Source organism: Larimichthys crocea, chromosome III, assembly GCF_000972845.2.
Source record: "Larimichthys crocea isolate SSNF chromosome III, L_crocea_2.0, whole genome shotgun sequence".
In the NCBI taxonomy this organism is placed as follows: domain Eukaryota; kingdom Metazoa; phylum Chordata; class Actinopteri; family Sciaenidae; genus Larimichthys; species Larimichthys crocea.
Window position 1 is genome coordinate 43,820,104 of NC_040013.1, and position 21,316 is coordinate 43,841,419.

At 40.7% G+C, this 21,316-nt stretch overlaps 1 protein-coding gene across 3 annotated transcripts in view; it reads right to left on the reverse strand.

Moving 5' to 3' along the window:
• The window catches only part of fancl (FA complementation group L), a 27,223-nt gene extending 6,481 nt beyond the window's left edge, over positions 1-20,742 (reverse strand). Inside the window, exons 1-10 of one of the 3 annotated variants that reach the window (XM_027277713.1) lie at positions 20,619-20,742; positions 20,327-20,474; positions 19,684-19,742; positions 19,469-19,529; positions 18,977-19,033; positions 18,571-18,668; positions 10,518-10,614; positions 8,365-8,433; positions 1,305-1,455; positions 1,104-1,187 (exon numbers count right to left, since the gene is read on the reverse strand). In XM_027277713.1, coding sequence (XP_027133514.1) covers positions 1,104-1,187; positions 1,305-1,455; positions 8,365-8,433; positions 10,518-10,614; positions 18,571-18,668; positions 18,977-19,033; positions 19,469-19,529; positions 19,684-19,742; positions 20,327-20,428 — 778 coding nt within the window. In that variant the 5' untranslated portion in view covers positions 20,429-20,474; positions 20,619-20,742. Of the gene's footprint in view, positions 1-1,103; positions 1,188-1,304; positions 1,456-8,364; positions 8,434-10,517; positions 10,615-18,570; positions 18,669-18,976; positions 19,034-19,468; positions 19,530-19,683; positions 19,743-20,326 lie in introns of all 3 variants that reach the window. The other 2 variants (XM_027277714.1, XM_027277712.1) reach the window with 2 other exon arrangements.
• Between the last annotated feature and the right edge of the window lie 574 nt (positions 20,743-21,316).

Sequence of the window (21,316 nt, forward strand, 5' to 3'; positions counted from 1 at the left end):
TTCTCTTGATAATCTCACCGAACACTGACCTCTGACCTTTAAGATGACAAAATCCAGATAAAGAAACGTTCATTTGAGTTGCCTATCGGCATGTGTTCTCGGTCCAGTGTGGAAGATTTAGGCACATGTATTGGTAGAATATGGCAGCGAATTCAATCTAAAGTTATTAGTGTGTGATCGCCTGAAAATAAGAAATGTTGTGTTTTCGTGACCTTAGAATGAGCCGTCTTTATCGTCTACAGAGTACGCCATGTTGCACCACTATATTTCTACAGTAGCCAGGAATGGACAAACTAAACAACAGCTCTAGACTGTGAGTTTTGTTACCACTGTGGTTTCTACTTGGTGCTTAAAAAAAGGAGGGTGAGGTGAGCGGTGTTCAATTTGCAATCTTAAACTTCAAAGCTAGATGGCGCTAAGTCTTACACACTGGTCCTTTCAGGACAATGACGCTTTGTGACTTTTTCTTTTGCCTCTCAGGTCACATAGACCGCAGACCAAAAGCCGCAACATCCTCTGCTTAGGTTTGAAAAAAATACAAATGAAGTTAAATCACTTAATCACTTCTGATGTACAGGTGACGGATACTTTTATAACAATAAAAGTAAATCAAAAAAATGAAAAACAATTGAATGTTAATCAAATCTGAGGCAGCAGCGTCACTGAGACGAGAACAGATGTTTGTTGTTTATTTAATCTCCGTCTCAGTTCTCCATCATTAAAATTAAATAGAATTTGCAGTGTTAATAAGACAGAAGTCACAAAGACCAATCTCACTCTAATGTATCACATGCCAACATGAATACAGATGTTTGTAATCTGCATTTTATTTTATTTTTGTTTTTGATCTGGCTGAGTCTCGCTTTGACTCGTTATGTCAACTTTTCATTGGTGGCTGTCACCTGAAACGTCCTTAACAAACAAATTTACACACAAACTTCATGGGCACCTGACAACTAAATGATAATGAGGAGAGGATTTCACATGCTGTAATACAGTGTGCCAGTTTTGGGTGTGTATTAGTGCAGATACACATCTTGTGCTCTTGAACTCGCCTGAAAACACACTTTCAAGTGTTGCCATGTCTCTGGGGTCCTACCCACCATGCTCGGCTCCCAGCAGGCAGCACTCTGGCAGCATCTTAGGGTGTCTGGGATCCACCTCCACTTTGATGGATACGTTGTTTCCTGCACACATGACGGGGATGGAAACAGAAATTGTCTTAGTTCATATGAACTAAGTCAGGGGCTTACTGTGGCACAAAGGTATTTGAAACACAAAGGAAGCTTTGATGTGTACAGTACCAATGGCGATCCGCCTCATGGTGTCCGAGCGGCTGGGTTTTTCTGGCTCCAGAATCCAGGTCTTACCGTCGATCTCATCAAGGACGTCCCAGAACTCAGTCAGGGACTCCAAAACCAGCAGGAACTGGCTGTGAAGCTGGTCCAGAGTACTCTAAGAAACCAAACCAGAACAAGAATAGCGGCCACTTATGAGACTATGGAATTTTGAAGTGCTCCAACAGATGTGACTCTTCATCTTTACTGTTACCAAACAACAACAAATGTCTTCATCTCAACCTACCAGCAGTCCTTTAAAATACGATGACACATAAAAATATAATATAACCTTCACTATAAAGAAAAAAGTAAAGTTGTGAAATATTGTGGAAAATACATTTGCTTTCTTTCTTGGAGTTCAATGAGAAAATTACATTATTTCATATCTGTGCATTAAAGTCTGTGTAAAGTCAGAATAAATGTGTTTTGAGTTTGTCAGACCAAAGAAGAAATTGTTATTAACCACCAAGCCAAATTTGAATGATTAAAAATATTGACAAGTTTATGAAATTAGGTGTCAAAATTAGGTCAAAATGAATACTCAGATCCAGAACGGTGGGGGCGTGTCCTCTGAATGTGCTAAAGCCACACCCACGCCCAGGAGCAGTCAAGCAGCCATTTTGAAACAACTGAAACATGTCAGATGAGTTCAGAATAACATGACTAACTTTGAAACACTGAGCGAGATGAATTCATCTCTATCTCTCTGCTCAGGGTGGCCTCAGCGTGTCATCGAGCCACCATTTAAGGACCGCCCACAAAATCCTGGACTGAAAAATGGTGAAAAACTGTTTGAACCTCCACATTTCACTAATGTATTGTTCAAAGTCTTTTCACATGTTTTCAGCAACTATTTTCCAACATACTTAATGTGTTTTGAAAGAAATCTTGGAATTGCCTTTACACAGACTTTAAGCCTGGAACTGGAGCCAAAAGAAAACAAGCTTAGCATGAAAACAGCAGATGGAAATAGTTAGCCTAGCTCTGTCTAAACTCTAAACTACCAGCACATCCATCATGTTTGATTAATCTAATGTACAATGTAAATGTAAAAATGACTTTGTCAGAGTTAAAGGCTGGAACTTTCAGCCTCTTTAGATAAGAAAAAGTGTTTCCCAAAATATTGGTTTGAATTTTAATCATTTACCTTTTTATTTGACTTTAAAACCCCAGAGATTGTGTAGAAAGACTCTTGATCAACACATACCAGTTCTAAATTTAACCCAAAGTTTAAAATCTGTAAACCTCACTGCTTGGAATCCATTTTATGTAAGAGGCCAAGAGGCCAAGGCTTACTGTGGCATTACAAATTAACTGAATACATATAGCTAACACTTAGTGAACATTAAAGGATTCACCTTTATTGTCTGGACCAACAGTTGTTAGGACATTTCACTCAAACCACCAATGTTGACCTCATGGTGGCACCAGAGGAGAATTAAAGGGATCAACAACATAATTAGGATTCATCATCTGGGAAGCATGAATGTCTGTACCACATATCATGTTCATCCATCCCATAGTTAAAAGATACACGGTATCAATGTGTAGTGAAATTCTTACTGTAGGTACCGAGCTCCAAGTCTAAAAAGTGAATATGAGAGCATTGTGCATTTGTACCCGTTCAGAACTGTTGCGAAGCAGTGGTATAGAGTGCAGTGGTCTGCTGGCATTTCCATGCTTAACTTAAAGGGGCAGCTGTGTCCACCTGTGCTGAAATGTAGACGACACTGAATACCTCTGTGGTGAACTCACAGAGAAGATAGAACAGGTGACATTAGATGGTCAAGAACTTCAGGAACAGAAGCTTGTGAGAGATGAGATGTTCCTGCTGACCAGTTATTATTATAGTCCAATGCTCTGTGGTGGACTCAGAAATGAACTGAGAGTGCAGCTAGCAACTGACCAATTGGTAAAATCTAACAACTTAAAGACACACACATACACCTACACACACACACACACAGAAGAGAAAGGAAGGCTGATAGAGGTGTCGGAGAGCAATACAGATGGAATGAGAGGGAAAAAATTAGGGGAAAAAATGAACCAAAAATTATGGGTCATTGTGCCAGCACAGTGCACACAATTAAGCATCGTCCAGGTGCTGAGAGCCTCAGCAATTACAGCCCAATTAATGCCAGTGGCATGATTATGGTTACAGCTCAGGATAACTACGCTAGGCCCAGTTCAGAAAGGAGAGAGAGAAAGAAAAAAATGAAGAAGAGCTGGTAATTGAATTCCTGCTGTATCTGTGAGAAGAATATGAGTGAGAGCGGAAGGCTGTAAGAAAGTATGAAAGAGACTGAATCTGAGCTGAGATATTATCTATTTATGCTATCTCCGACTGACCTCAATTTAGCTCTTAAAAGCAGCCAGGCTGCAAGAATTCACTCCTCTTTACACGGACGCTATTAAACTCGACTGTTTTTAACCTATTTTCTATCGCTTCTCTTTTCACTGAGCAGCTTCACATTCATAATGGCATCAAGAATTATTCATTCATTATTGCCAAATATAATAGCGATGAATCCTGCCGCTCCTAAAAAGACACTTGAAACACTGTTGCCTTATGTATGTAAGGCATGTGTTCTAATCTACTGTACTCTCTCCAAGTGCAGAACACAATGAGGTAAGTGATCATTGAGTATTCAGTGAGTGAATGCACCGTTTGACTGTAGAAAAGTCTGTTCTCATTCGTCTTTGCAAAAGACATGAGCAGATCACAGGTCAGAGAACAAGCAGGGCCGCTGAAGTTAACATGATCAGTGTTTCAAACAGCCTGCACAAGGATTTGAAGATGACTTCATAGATTTGTCACAGTCAACAGTATATTTATGTCGAATATTGTCACCTCTGATATGACATCTGTTTTTTCTTTTTTAAGAGGGAGCTGGTTTTAAATGCTGGTGTCAAAATGAGAGGCTTTGACTGTGACTGACAGTGTGTGTGTTTGTGTGTGTGTGTGTGTGTGTGTGCATAAAGTATGTGCTCCTCATTTTATGTTCTTATTTAATGTTCTCCTTTTCAGTTTGGCATACACACACACACACACACACACACACACACACACACACACAAAAAAAAACTTTAGATGGTCATTATTAAAAGTTGTATATGATTATGGATATTAGAAAATATACACCTATTTTTTTTCTCATCTTTTAGTTATCATGTCCTCTGAAATAGCTCTGTTAGCCTGGGCTGAATGTTCGGTGGGATATGTCTAAATTATGTATTTGTTTGTTTTTATGTTTTATTAAATGCATCAGGATCAGAATTGTATTCAGTTATATCAACTACCTAACAAGATTAATAATGACAATGACAGATTAAATAAGCAGTGAAACCTGCCTTACATAGCTTTGATGAACTCACACATAATAACATAAACAAATTAGTTTGGTCAGTACATACTGACTTGTAAATAAACTAAACATTTTTGCACATTAATAAATATAAAATAAATAATAAAATAACAACTGAAAATATTGTCTACTAATTATTTGATTTTTAAAAACTATTCTGACAATGACAAATTTGATAAGTTTGTCGTCGTACAGTTGAATCATTTATGCAGTTTGTAGTTGCAGCTTCTCAAATGTGAGTTTTGCTTCTTATCAGTGTCAAGTAAAAACTTTTGGATATTTGTGGAGTGTCAATCACACAAAATAAAATATTATGTAACATTCATTTCTCCAAAGCAGCTGACAACATCTTTTTCAAATATATGGAGCAATTTGAGGTTCAGCATGTTACTCATGGATACTTTGAGCTTCATCCAAAATAAGAAAAAAACCCCAGAAATAATTATACTCATAATCAGAAAACGTGTTTAATCACTGCTAACTTTGAATGTTCATCAGACAGAACTAAATGAATCAGCGCATTAACTGATTGATCAGTAATGATAATGACACTGCAAGTAGCAGCCATGACCTTCAAAAAGACTTGATAAAACATATGTGGTGCTTACACACACACACACACACACACACACACACACACACACACACACACGGTCGTTGAGTAAAGCTCTGATGCGTTCAGAGTTCTGCTGTCCACATTCACATTCACCTTTTTATTCACACTTCATTTCTTAATTCATGCCGATTTTGGTTGTTAAAAATCACCTTTGTGTAGTCTGCGAGCACAAAAGGACACGGACTGTGCACACACATACACACACAGGTTTATTTCTCTTCCCTTTCTAGTTCCACACAAACGCACAGAGTGGCATGTCTTGGCCCTGCAACAGAGCAGGCAATAATTACTCATTCAAATGAACATGTCAGGACTGCCGACAAACAGGCCCTTCCCCCCGCCACACACACACACACACACGCACACATCCGTCACACATCAGACAAAAAACACACTTGGCACAGATGCAAGCACATACACAAACGTATACACACACACACACACACACACACACTTCATGTTGCAGTGTAGGAGAGATCCATCAACGACCCAGCAGGCAGACAGGCTCCATACGGTAGCGCTGTTCTAAGCTGGTCCTCACTGTACGCCTGCCATGTATCAGCTCAACAGTACACACACACACACACACACACACACACACACACACACACACACACACACACACACACACACACACACACACACGGTTATATACTGTATTTGAAACACTAGAAGAATGGTCCAGTGCATTGCAGAGATTTGGAGCATTCGTTTTTATGATACACACCCCCAAAACAAAGATATGTGTGTGTGAGAGTGACACCCAGACTCAGAGGCAGCGACAGAGATGACAAGCGGAGTCGGTGGGTAAAAGAAGCAAGGCGGCAAACAACAATAACGAGGAAGCAAAGAGATGCAAAGAGCGCACAGCTGGTTTTACATCAAAACAGTTTCTTGCCAATTATAGTGGACTGCTGAAAGAAAACGTCTTCATACGGCAGGTGGAGAAGTGTTTTGTCAAATTATGCAATAGGCAGCACGGTATGAGTCAAGTGTATTTGTGTAGCCCTTAATCACAGTTTGAGTCTCAGAGGGCCTGCAAGCCTCGCACCGCAAAACATTCAAATGGAAACATCAAACGTCCACGTCTGAGGCTCTTTCAAAAATATCAAATACTTCTGACAAATAAATAACGTGACAGACTCGGAATAATAGATTCTCACGATGGAGCAGCTGGAAATCTGTGGCCTTGAAATGTCTATTCACCGTGACCTTCTACAAATGAAGGATGTGACGGCGGCCGAATTTGGCATCTTTATTTACTGACATGAAACAGACAACACATAAAGGATAATAAAGGACAAGTTGTGTGATTATTGAAAAATAAATCATGAAGCAGGTTACGGTTATGGTTTATGTCACTGGTGCAAGGGCATCACTGGTTTGCACTGCCTTCCACTCTGACAGTTGAATGCAGTATTGATTCATTCATTGGAATAATCCTGCCATGAGGTTGACAGCAACAAAAACTCAAGTGCACGTGGAATATATTTGCCTTATGTTTCACCTCTCAGGCTCCATGTTGAAGAAGAATGGGGTGGCTAGCGATTGGCTGAGTCCATCCTGAGATCATATTTGGCTAAGTTGCAGATTGCAACCAAATGAATACTCTCCCACGTCTCACCCTCTCCTTCCAAGCATGTAGCAAAGACTATGGCTGTGAAATTCACATCAAAAGCAAAAGGCCACATGTAGATCCATGTTTGGTTTGTCTCTTCTGGGCAACTGTAGAAAAATATGGTTCAACATTGCAGACCCCATGGAAGAGGACCCGCTCTCACTGTACATATGGTGATTGTTGTAACAGTGGAAAGACTAACCAGGAGGTTTTGTTGAGTTTTATCATTTGAAGTGTATTTTACCAAGAGTTACAAGAAAATTAAGCTGATCTTAGTTCGGTAAAAGAGATGTGTATGAATATTTCCTTTCTTGATGTTTTGTGAGTTTATTTTGTTTTTTAAATGAAACGTAGCAAATCTGACACTCATCCACCTCTCCCAACCTTCCGTTGGGGAGGGAGGGGACGGTTGAAATTTCCTCCTACAAGTTTTTGATGCAGGAAACAAACAGCAAAGCATTTCCCTTTGTAAACCTTCTGCTGCACAGCTGTAGTTTCCCACTGAGTAATGAGACAAGGTCAAACAAGTTACCTGGTTGTAACTCAGCTTCTACTAAGTACACGCCCACCATCGTTCAATATCACACAGTGACTGAAAGAATGGAATCTTTCCAAAAAATCTGAAATCTGATGCTGAACTATAAATCAGAATGCACTAGCTATCCATGGTGCTCCATGTATGAATCCAGCCCTCTGGCCTGTTACACATGATGGAATTAAATGTGAACTATGTAGGGGCAATGTTTTTGGTCGTACTGCTATTATTATCAAATCAAATCAAATCAAATCAATTATGGAAAGTACAATAACCAGTTTCATCATCATTTGCTGTTTTTCAGGTTGCAGCATTCATATTTACTGCCGAGGTCAAGGATGAACTCTGAACCTCAGCTTTTATTTAAATCTTTCAAATAATAATAAATGGACAAGACTGTGTGATATGATCGAGCTCCTGAACAGATTGTTTTCTAAGCTGCACTCACATAGTTCCAGGGAAACTTTTTAAAGTAACATTTTAATTAAATGTTGCATTATTAACTTTTTATAATGAGGAACTAGTACTTAACCCAACGTTTTATAAGGTAGTGTATAAAATAAAGAACTCCAGGAGCTTTACCAGCTAAGGATGACAGTTAAATATGTGGCATTTCATTGAAAAATGTTGTCCATTATTGTGTAACATTTTTAGGGACGGTGTCTGAAATGATGGGAAATTCTGTGCGATTGCAGAATGCATGGACACAACAATTCTTGTAGTAGCCACGTTTGCACAGACTTTTGGTTCAGTTTTATATCTGATTTGATTTGTAAGAAACAATTTTATGTTTTTAAGTGTCATGAGTTTGAACATAGGTACTTCTTTGTTTCTATCAACCCTGCTAGTAATTGTACTGGTAGATGTTGTATCTGTGCACATGTACGTACCTGTAGTGTCCAGGTTAGGGCCAGAGGCACTGGCAGGTCGGCTGAGCATTCAGGAGCCTCTGCAGGGTGCTGTGGGTGCAGAAGATATAACTGTTTATGTAGAACTTATATAATGTAAAAGCTAATTGATCTTCTAAACAGTAAGCAAGCACCAGATCCTTGATTTTCTGTGATAAAGTGTGACTAAGAAACCCAAACTGTTTTCATCTGTCTTCTTGTGCTTCCTTCTCACATGATCTTCCTACGACCTGAGTTTCAGTGATCTACAGAAGTTAGTTTCAGATTTCTTCTCTCTGTTCACCTTCAACGTCAAGCTACTTTCCGTCCTTTCCCTGTGCTCTTCCTCTCTCGCTCCCCCGCCATCCAAGCCTCCGTGTGTCCGTGCCAGTGCTGCCTCCTCCCTAACTGTGCCTGGCGAGGGATGACCCGTCGCTGGATCTGGTGGGAGCAGCTGGAACGCGAAGGGGACTCCATGCTATTTTTACCTGGTGCCAGAGGGGTGAGGAGGGCCAGGTGGGCAGGTGGGCACAGAGTGGGGTACCACCACCCTCCCTTGTCTCCGGTGGATGTCATCTGGGCTTAGGCAAGCACCACCTCGCCATGCCACTCACCCACTATGCCTGGAATACGCAACCCTACTGTGAGATACTCACAGTCATGCCAGCTGCTAGACGCTCCGTTCTGACTGAGCCTTTAAGAAAAGACTTTCAGGCACAGAGACCTGGACTTTATATTACTGCTGCTGCTACTGCTACTACTGCTACAGCAACTGCTACTACTGCTAGCATTACTAGCATTTTCCCATGAATCAGCATTATAGAAATATATAAAGAGACGCCTGTAAAACTGTTAACAGGACACGTTGAACTGCGAACAAGGTCAATTATTTTTACTTTAAATACAGAAAGGTTTTGATCAGATAGGACATTCCACCAACAGAAGATAAAAGTTTGGATTGCTCTGAGTGTACAGGTGGCAGAGCCAGGGATCGTTCATACTGTAGGTGGTTGTAAGTTCCAGTAACATATGCCTGAATAAGAGCATTCAAGTAGGTGGGTGCAGAACCAGAGACTACTTTGTAGTCAGAATTAGAGATTTGAATTTAATGTGGGCTGCTACAGGTAGCCAGTGGAGCTCGATAAGCATTGTTCTGGATTATAGAAAAAGGCTGGGAGGCCTGGCAGAAGGATGTTACAGTAATCTAGTCATGAGATGATCAGTCTGTATTGGGATTTGAGTAACATGTTGAGTTAGGTAAGGCCTGATTTTAGTGAACTTTGAAAACTGATACCATGTTGCAGTAAATTGGAATCATCCTTTAAGGTTAAGACAAGGCAATAATATCTGACTGTATTGCAGTTTTTATTATTAACATTCTTTTAGAGTAGAGGTTTTTATAATGGGGCCCGGGCACTCGTGTGGATCGTTGAGCCTATTAGATACCACCAACATGGGGAGCACTTTAATGTCACAAAAACTGAATCCATACAGAATTATCAGATTTGAGAATGAGAATATGGAAGTATATTGTAGTCCACTCTGACCACTAGAGAGTCACGTTTAGATGCATCTACAATTCAATACTAAAATCAACCAAAACTGTTTCAATATGTCATTAAACACACTCTGTCACCTCTTGTCTGACAATTTGGAGAACTGTGGCATTCAAACCTTTCAAACTCCCTGAATTACCGCTTTTTCAGCAGCCTACATTTACCTTTACTTACAGCAGGTAAAGGTTTTGTGTACTTCTCTCTCGATAGTGGCGAGCAGAGGCAGCAGCTATGCAGATGAGCGTGGGTGTATTGGTTTTCTCTATGCATGGAGGAAGGTTTTCTATCACGCTGAGGTCTATGTGGAGATGTTTTATCTGTGCTACATCTCAGTCACAGCGGGTTATCATGCCTCTCCACACCCTCTCCAGCTTGACCTAGATTTAGGGGTGCAGATGTAAATCACTGATTTGCTATCAGCAAATTGAACATCCCATATGCGTTTGGTGAAGTCGGCCTGTTTGGATTTGGATTGGCTACAGGTCAACATCAAGCTGTAGTATTCCATTTGATGATGCATAATTTTGGGTCGGAAAATGATCCAGTCCTTACAGTAAACTGTGTGTGTGCTTTCTGTGTGTAGAGGAGAGAGTGTGTTACCTTAGACTTGAGTTTAATAGTGAGGATGTGCTGCCTTCCAGAGGAGTCCTCTGCCTTCAGCTTCAAGATTTGGAACTCCGTGTCAATGAAGAGCAGCCTGAAGATCAGACGCACACAATACAGACACGATAAATCAACATCTATTCACAGAGAAGGGTACACATAACTCTGTAAACTGACAACAGCCATCATCCGCCGTTAATCACGGCTGCAGAGAGCAATATTGAGACATCAGCTCTCCTTTTAGATTTATCACTGCGGGCACCAACGCAGTGACATTACATCAGGGTACGGCTCCACATTCACACGCATGACGTTAACCACAGGCTTTTCTTCTCTGAATTATAATTTGCATTTTTCTCCTGCAAGTGCCTCTTTAATGCTCTAATGGAGGAATACAACAAATCACACGAAACAAATCCAATCGCATTGAGGCTGAGAGCCTTATTTTCCCGCTGAGTAACCACAGAAACATCCTGGATTTTATGCTTTCTAATAAAACTGTAAGCAAACACGCTGGCTGTATGTATACTGTTAATTGCACAATGGTACCCAGTGCGCTTTCTCATCACCTGACTGATGCAGAACAATGGTGAGTGAGTACATATTTCATGATGCATTAAAGTCAGGCTGCTTTTCTTACACTAATACACAGATGCAGTCACAGAATGGTTGTGATAAACGGAGGGATATTTGATTAAACCAACCCGTACAAATTCTAACTCATTTCAATTTTCTCCCACAGTTTCCTAGTACTGTACAGGTCAGTGGCTACCCTGGCATCAAGAGCTAGTTACCCTTAATGTTGCTTTCATGTGGCCGAATGACGCCTGGGTGCTCAAACAAACAATTTGTAATGGCACCCACCTGTCAATCAAAACGTCCATGCTGTTAATTCTGCATAACTTTAAGTCTTAATATCATTTGAACAGGTGAGTTGTATATAAATTCTCCCTCAGTACAGTTGTCATGAACGGGGAAATTAGCTATAGAGACCAAAACTGTTTTTTGTACCAGGCTGTACAATGTTTATTTCTGCTGTGAAGTTGGACATTTGAACAATGGGACTTATGGAGGTTGAAATGTTCTGCAGCCAGCCTCAAGTGGACACTCGAGGAATTACAGTTTTTGGCACCTCCACACTGGCTTCACTTCCTGGCCTTAGAGGTTGCTGCTTAATCCTACATAGCTTCCTAATGCGTATGATGTTTGTTAACAAGTCTGACAGCTCAACCTACATAATTAGCAATTTTGAAATGTAATCCTAAAGCAAACAGAACAGTTAATAGTGAAATTTGTTCAGTGTTTAGAGTTTGCTTAGAGACACTCTGACAGAACACATGACTGAGCAACAAACTGCTGATAGGAACAAACCTCAGTCAACATCACTCACTGCTATTTGAGTCGAAACAGATGTAATACTATCACTACAAGGACTTGAGCAGTTACAGGAGTCGGATTTAAGTGTGTCCCTGTGACCTTACGATGGGTTCATATTTTCAAGCTTGAGTCAACCTGTAAATCAGACCCCCTCCTTCCTGAGCTAATTATAACCTATTGAGGCTGAGGACAAAACACTGTCAGATTTACTGCTGCTCAGGCACACTCTGAAGGAGTCAGTTCCTCCCCCTTTCAAGTCCCTCGCTAGCCTGCTGAGACCTGAAGACTAAAGACTGATCTGAGACAAAGGATTTGGACGGTCCTCCTTCAGATTTACAGTACATTACGATGCACGCTCTGTGCCGGGGCTGATGTGGCTGTATATCTGCTGAGGATTTATGGAGTGTGTTAGAGAGGAGTGATGTGAACAGTGTGCTCAGGAACGACACACACACACACACACACACACACACTTAGGAAAGTGACGGAATGATGGGAGACAGTGTCCAACGTGGCCGATTCATAAAAGTGTCTGCTCGCTCAAACACTTGCAATCAAACGCGGGCGAAGGGTCATATACACACTCATATCTACACATACAAACACACAATATCATCATCACGCCAGTTTAGCTCCGTGTCCTTTTCTTCCATGATGTCCTGATAAATTTCTCACTTTCTCCTCCCCTCATTGCTCTATCTCCAAACCATCTGCACATTAGGATCTTTAAAATACACCAGCATATCTGCTGTATGCAACACACTCCCCTCACTATGCCACATTAAAGGGACGCGACAATACCAATATGGCCTCTCTCTCTCTCTCTCTCTCGCTCTCTCTCTCTCTCTCTCTCTCTCTCTCTCTCTATATATATATATATATATATATATATATATATATATATAATATATTATATTATATATATATATATAATTAAACGAAATGTCTCTAGCATTAGGTGAGAACAGACAGGTTACTTTATTCCTCAGGTTCACATTACAAGAGTACAGCCACATAAAATACCCATTAGTGCTAACAGCAAATAATACACAAACTGTCAAGCGAGACCGGTTAATAGACCTACGGTGAGGAAGTGACAACCTCCAAATGAACAAATCAATAAATAAGAAGTTGAATCGTTGAAATGAAGTGCGGTAATTTGCAGTGCATGAATCAAGAATGTCGTTCTCACAAAAGGAAATTTGTTTCTCTTTATCTCACTTCAGTCATGACACCTGAGTAAATCACTGCAGATCCTTTGTACTTCTGCATTTTCCAGACTGTTAGGCCCAATGAGCGCACACACCCCAACAGTACGAGGTTTTTAAAAAGCCACACTATAACATCTTTAAAAAGGAATGCGGAAATTAATCTTTTACTTCCCACTGTTCTACCGGCAGGATGTTAGCTCATTGTCGACTGCAGCAGAACAAAAGATAAGCATTAAGACATCTTAACGTTCTCTGTTGTTATTGTAATATCGATTTATTCATTAATTGTTAGTTGATTGACCTTATCGATCGATTAACGATTAACTGTAAGCGGCTTTTTTCCTGAGAACATACATTTTTCACGGTGTCTTTAACATAAAGCAAAATATTGCTTATATACTGAATAAAAAAATGCATGTTATATTCCTCAACTAATGTTTTATTGTACCAGTTGGGATATGGTACAGATATGGCATTTAACCAAAATAAATTCTGCACAGAAAATTGAAATACATAAAAAAAAATAATTGTGCACTGGCTCACCTGTTGCATGTGAAACATTAACAAACAAAATATTTTTAAAGCTATACAATATGGGCTTAGCCTACACAATATTAAGCGTACATATCATTATCTGGTAAAGTACTTAGATGAAAAACTTGAAACATTAGCAGCACCACTTATAATCTCCCTTGTTCTGAGAAAGGTAACAGTAGGATTACTAGCCCTGGAAACTTACAGTAACATGTAGTACTGAACACAGCTTCAATCATCCCTGAGGAAGGTGACAGTAAAATTAGAGGGCCTCTATTAAACAATTTCCCGCAGAAATGTTGAGAGTGACGAGTGGGCTGAGCATGTTTATTTACACACAGGAGCAGCTAGCGATGACGCGCTAGCAATTAGCATTAGCATGTTAGCAATCAGCATGCATTTAATTCTTAGTGGCTAATGCTAATTGCTAGCGCGTCAGCACGGCTGCAGGTTTTGAAGGTGGTATCTTAGTGAACTCGTAGAGCTGCTGAACTTTACACTGAGCGTCTTTGTCATCATTGCTTAGTTTGAAATGCTCCATACTCCGCTCCGGGTCTGTCGCCGCGTTACGTTCAGGTACGTTCGTTGTGGCCTAGATTAAGCAATGGCGCCCTCAACTGGCGACACCATGAAATCTCACTGAAAAAAACTCCTGTGGAAAATGGCCCTAGATTCAGTTAACCCGATTAATTTAATTTAATCGATTAAATTCTTTTCAACAGTTAACCGATTAATCGATTAACTGTTTACATCCCTAATATATACAAGTTAGGGTAAAATAAAGAGGTAGGCCTGACATGATAGTCTATTTCCAAGTGGCTATTGAAGTTGTGAAACAATTAATGTGTAGAATATCAAATATCTTCTGTAATGTATCTTCCAACTTTCAAGGTTTAGTTCTTTACAAAGAGTATCTGCAGTGAAAAAGTTGGTGCCTCCGTAACACACATTTCCATCTCCTCTCCTCTCCTCTCGAGGTCTCACACCCGGGATGGCAGGGACGAGCTGCCGCCCCTACTTGGCCATGATGGAAACAGCGTGACAGTCAGACGTCCTGCTGGGAAGACTGATGAGAGCATCCCATTTGCAAACTCCACAGCCAAGTGAGCCGCTTCCAGACAGCGCGCACCATGCACATTTTTGCTCGCGAGTGTGTGTGCGTGCGTGCGTGCACATGTCGCTGATTTGTGTGTGTGTGTGTGTGTGTGTGTGTGTGTGTGTCGACAAAGTGATTAATGAACGGTGAGATCAACACATATGTACTGCTCGTGTGTGTTGCATGAGAAATTCACATGTAAAACTAGGTATGGTGGAGGAAACAGAGGACAATGTAAGTCACATGCACACAAACGTATGTATATGCATATCAAGTACACAAAAAAAAAACAAGTACACTAATCTCATAAAACACAGAGGCACCCATTTATTAATTAGCTTGGTTTGCGGTGTTAACCAGGACATTTCCATTACTTACTGGACGTAACTGCATAAATCCCGATACCATTTCTCATTGCTTTTACATCATATGATCATAGGAGTCATTTATTAGCTGGCCTATTAATGTAACAAAACAAAAAATAAATAAATAAAGATGCTAGAAACCATCTAATCCCTCAGCCCTGGGCCTGGTTGGCCCTGTGAAGCCCTGCCGCCATAGAGCCAATATAACTGGCCTCAGAATAGCGGCAGCGCGGCGTGACAGAGTGATAACACTGTGAGAAGAGATGACACACTCTGTACATACGTACGTGCACCGAGAGGCCGCGAACACGAAGCTCTGCCAGCTGTGCCCGTAATGAGCCCTGGAGCTTCCAGGGCCACATTTTCTGGGGCCACCGAGTGATGGCGGCTGACCTACTTGACCTCATTTTTCCATTAATTAACACATGGTACGCCATCTCCAGCCAATTAAGAGATGACCACACTCTCAAATGCAGAAATGGAGAGAGAGAGAGAGAGAGAGAGAGAGAGAGAGAGAGAGACTCACTTACCTGGTCCAATCAGCAGACAGAATTACAGCTGAAAACCCCTGGTGGCTATTAGCACGGCCCATACCAATTAAGACGCTAAGCGAATCTCGAGTGCTTTGGAGATTGAGGCCCACTGTGTATAATGCCTCCTAACCGTAACACGACACTGAAAATGACGTTGGTCCCATTTCCAGCATAAAGCATACCTTCACCCCCACCCCACTCCTATTACAACCTGAGAGTCTTCAATTAGAGCCATTTGCATTTTGCTAATATCATAATTGTAGCCACGGTCATTAATAGGAAAGTGGAAAATGAGTGTAGTAGTCAAGGCTTAATCCGAGCTGGGGGAGAATAGCTGTCTTCCTACTAACCACCACCCCTCCTCCTCCTCCTCCTCCTCCTCCTCTCCTGACGAGTGGAGACAACGGTATTAGCTGGGCCTGTCATCGCACGTGGGCTGAGAGTTATTAAATGTGACCTGGATTTAACTATAACTCAATAACTAAAAATAAGGAAGTCATTAAGAGCCATTTGTTAAGGTGGAGCTGTGTTGTTTCAGGCTCTCCAATCACTTTAGACTGCTGGGTAAAAAAAACAAAAAAAAACAAGCATGCTCCATATAGCTGTTTTAAACAGCAGTTTCTAGCCGTATATACAGCTCGGTATGTTAATCTCATCTCTGGGGAAAATACACAAAAAGAAAAAAAAAATCTATATCAATAACTGAGTTTCAATAATAACTTCTCCTTCTGTCTGGCTTATGAGTCGGTTACAACTGGCTATTCTTGGCCTACAAACTCTGAGGTGTGCAGTAGAAGCTACAAAGCTACCCATCTATCTATGCAATGGAGAAAGGAGAACCACGGAACTGATATCTAGTTCACTGTGAAACCAGTTCCGTCAGACAGAAGCTCGCTCTGCACGCAGATTACTTCCAGAGCATCCAGGGACCATGTAAGAGGGGGCGGGAGCAGGAGCATCAAGAGGAAATAATTATTTGATGATCACTTGATTCTCCCTGTAAGCCAATTTAAAAGCAACTGTTTATATTTTGTGGCGATTCACTCAGTAAGATTACAGCTTTCCTCAATTCATCGATGAGTTCTTTGAGAATATTGTCAAAGTTCAACAACAGCCGTGTGGGAAGAGTTCCCAACCAAACTCAGCCTAAGAGAGAGAGGGATTTACAGTGATGTCCGGGCAATCGAGAAATAATAATTTAATAATCATAACAGGAGCTACAATGGCTACTGGGGGCTGGATAACTACAGTAGCTAACTATTCAGTTTCACAAAATCACTGAAGGAGGCAGAGGATCAGTTGAACAATAGCAAGCCAAGCAAGGGAGGGACAGGTCAAAGCCATCGCTAACAACTGAGCTAAAGCACCATCAATCACCAATCAGACCATACACCTACCACGTCACGTCTTTGGGTCAATACATGGCATAGTTATGTCTTGTTATATCATAAAAAAATAGATATGGAATATCTATTATTTGATCAAATGATATTTTTGGACAATATTGACAGCACTACATTAAGGACTGAAGCTGAAATCAGATGATTTGGATATGTATGTCAAAAAAAGACTTAAAATAGTTATTGATCGGGATTCACTGAATAGTTGATAACTAATCGATGAATCACCTGAACGTTGCAGGTCTGATTGCAGCAGTAGTTTACTGTTGAAACACTGCTGTTAGTTACGTCTTTGAACACCGACTTGAAGCACAGATGATAAACTTAGTGAGATAAATAATACAAGCCTGCAACTTTGTTTCTTGCCAGGCCTGCAATAAGGGAAGGTAAACATGCCTGATATTTGCATTCCAACCACTTAACGTTCAGCGCTGTGTAGAACGGTAAATCTGAGTGCTGCTGGAAGTTTTAGCATCGTTCCCAAAATAAAGAACAAAAAAAAAAAAAAAAAAAACCCACTAAGTTTGTTTGTTTAGTTTCACTTTCCCGCTCGGTGACTCTCCTGTGTGCTCTCCTTCTCTTTTTCTCTCATGTGCCCTCCCCTCGTTTGAGCTGAGGGCTGGGGAAGAAAAAGACAGATCACGTCTGAACCGAACTACACATGATTTATGAACATGCGTGTGGAACATTTAGTTAACTAAAGACTCAAACAAGTGCAGATTAGCTGTTATTGGTGCTCACTGCCTAATAAAATCAAATCAAAATAATTTCAGCCACAAACGGGTCGGCCAGTCGCCGACAGACAGACAGAGCTGAGTGGCAGCTGGAGCTGAAGGAACGTCTTTGTCAGATATGTGAAGCAGAGCTGAAACGATTAGCCGATTAAACAATTTGTCCATTTGAAGATTAGAAAATGAATCTCCAATCATTTTTGATTATTAGTTAATCGTGCTCTTACCTCCCAACAAGTAGAAAACTGTCTATGATGGATGGATAGTCAGATAATAGGTCATATGTAAGATAATGTTCTGCAGCAGAATGATTCCAGCTTCTCCAATGTTCACATTTCTCTGTAAACTGAAATGTTCATGTTTTCGGACAAAGAAAGACATCTAAAAATGTCACATTCTGCTCTGCAGTACTCTTATGGCTTATATTTCCAAATTTTCTGACGTGTTACACAAAATGATGAATCACTTATCAAGAAAATAATCTGCAGATGAATCAATAAAAAAACATCATTTGTTGCACCCCTAATGTGAAAGTAATGGAGGGTGTCTTCAGACAGCTTAACACGATGCTTTAGTTCTAAACATAAAACAAATAGCTTGATGATTTTTCATGAACCCATTTGGCCCATAATCATCGTAAAATCAGGACGGCAATCATCTCTTTGCCTGTCAATAGTCAAAAACCAACACAAACACAACAGGTCAGCCATGTATAGCTGGATAAGCCAACTTTTCCAATGTTTGATAGCTTACTTTAAAACCTGACTTCACATACACAGTTAGTGCCCTTAGTAGTCACTTACTTGCCCCACCCAAGGGTCTCCATCTCAGAGATGAGCTGAGAGTAATACTGCGGAGGCGGGATGGAGCGGCAATCTGGACTGCTCTTCAGACACACTTCCTGCAAAGAGAGAGAGAACGCTTCTTATTTTAAGCTCAGATTGCTTGCACATCTCATCGCAGCACCATTATCTTCCAGCTGAAGTAAATACAGCAAAACTGAAGCAGGGCCAATACGTCTTCTGTTTTTGTTTGGTGGCTCAGCACACGGACTGTTACACTTTTCATTAATCTAACAAAATATACATGTACATGTGTGCCTCACAATCAAGGCTATTGATAGTGGCTGAAGGTTCCCATTTGCTTCCTATTCATAAAGCAACAAGGTAAAAGTGACCATGCCAACCACTGTGTCATTCTGCTCCTTACCAAGACAGTCTTCAGCTCCAGAACGAAACTGACAAGATCAGCCGACTGCTGCAGCCTCTGTGAGAAGTCAAACAAGAGAGAAAAGACATCCTTGAATGGGAGGATAATGAAGTGACAGTGTCTATTTTTTTCCTCTAGCCAGCCATTCAAATCAAACACAGCGTTTGTGATTAATGGGGGCTGCCACCAGCTTTAATAATTAATGATAGCTTAAAGGCTGTGAAAATAATGAACTTTGCAGCCCGGGGTGAAATATCAATCTCATCCAAATAACCCTAAGGGGCCACATAACAAATAGGGACATTTTCCAGGCGATGTTAATTAAACAGTGAAAAATATTTTTCTCTGCTTGTGAGTGAGGCAAGCCTGATGGGTGACAGAGAGTACAAGACCGACACCGGGGCACGATGCACGCAACACAAAAAGGAGCCGAAATGAAGTGACAAAAAAAAAAGAAACCGAACAATCAAGGTTAGAGAGATTAGAGTTTACCTGCTTCACTATGTGCTCGTGCCCACGCAACAGGTGCTTTAACCTCGAGCAGCAGTGCAGCCTATAAGAACAAACAAAAATAGTACATCACATCGGGTACACTCATGTCATGTTTTGGGAATTTAGTTTGTAAAAGGAGTGTGATTTCTGACATGATCAATATATCTGGGCTCTTGTGATATCTTGTGGAAACAGGGTGAGATGATGATGTATACCTGGCTCGTGTGAGTTGGCGATCTGGTGGTAGAAGTATCCTCATCCTGAAGTCTCGCTCCTGTGAGAATCATAGCATGACACATGCCATAACACAATGTTATAGTTCAGTCTGACCAGTGGCACAGTCAGGAGTGCTGACATTAGCCGGCTGTCTTATTTAATAACATCTGAAAGTGACTCAGGAACACGAGCCGTGCCAAAATCCACTGAGAAATTCAACTATTTAAAGTTTCTGCGCTCACAGGCAAAGGTACACTTTGGCATAACATAAGGTTACACCGCATCTGATTCACCAATATCTAATCATTTCAGCATTGATCATAGAGAACATAACAGAACATAACACACTTTATATTCTAAAATATTACAGCTGCTCCGCACAGCACTGCTAACATTACACTCAACTAACGCTGCTACGTTACGTTGTAATGAGTCCTTAATGAATGCAAATTAATCATTAAAGTTGACTTTTTTTAAAGTATGCTGAATTTACCAGCGCTTAGTGGATGTTCGTCAAATGTCTCAAGTTACTGTACTACACATGTAAATTTGTCCAAAGCGAGTAATAATTATATTGACCTTTTTTTCAATGCGGTTTGGAAAATGGTTGTTTTAACTGGGAAGGCTGACGCATTAACGTACCTGGACTGTGATGAATCCGTCATAGACAGTTTTGTCTTTGTTCAGAGGTAGAAGCAGAGGGTTTTCTTTGACCAGTGAGCTCTCCATGGCACTCACGTTCATCTGCAGGTCAGCTGCCTTCAGTCAGCTGTCAAACCTCCTTCCTTAGCTAGCGTTAGCAAGCCGGACAGAAACACAATATTGAATAGCAGATGTTTTAGGATTTTTAAATTCTTCTTAGGCCCGGACCAAACATTTGAACGTAGACATTTGAACTGGGGCTGTTAAATCGCAGAGTTTACGGAGAAGTCACCTTCTCTCAGAGGACGCAGTTTGAAAAGTTGACGCTCAAACTCCAGCTCGCTCCCGCCATGAAAACCAAAATAGAAGACGTCACGCGGCTGCCTTCAGGGACTCACAAAAATGTCGGAACACTTGTTGGTGTGACGTTTACGTGTCATCGTGTGCAAAATAATGTGGGCTATCATAATGTCGCATAACTACTTATTTAGACATTTTTTGCAGTGTGTGATTTAGAACTGCTGAAGAATATTGTGTTTCTGTCATGAAGCATTATCTGCCAAAAAAAACAAACAAACTATAGAGCGTTTGACACTCACTCAGAGCTGAACAAAGCTTTCTTTTCTCTTCTGACTTGTACCAGGCTGACATCATTGTGTCCTTCTGGCCTTCACCGTCCCCTCCTCAACTTATTACTGCCACGGTTGACACACAGGTTGTTTGTGAAAGAAGAAGTTTGGACTGTTACTGAAAATTGTCTGAAAGATTAATCACCACAGCACCTTCTAGTTATTCTGCTAAAATATGTTGTAAAATATGATTTCAGGTCAGGCCTAAAAATATGAAATTACAATGAAGCTAAGATATTGGTAGGATAGTGCACTTTTTTAGCATATCAAAGTTGACAACACACTGCCATTGATTAAAATAAAAGATGTCTTCAAAAAATGTTGAACAGAAAACCAGGAGACAAACATCCCAGACTGGGAT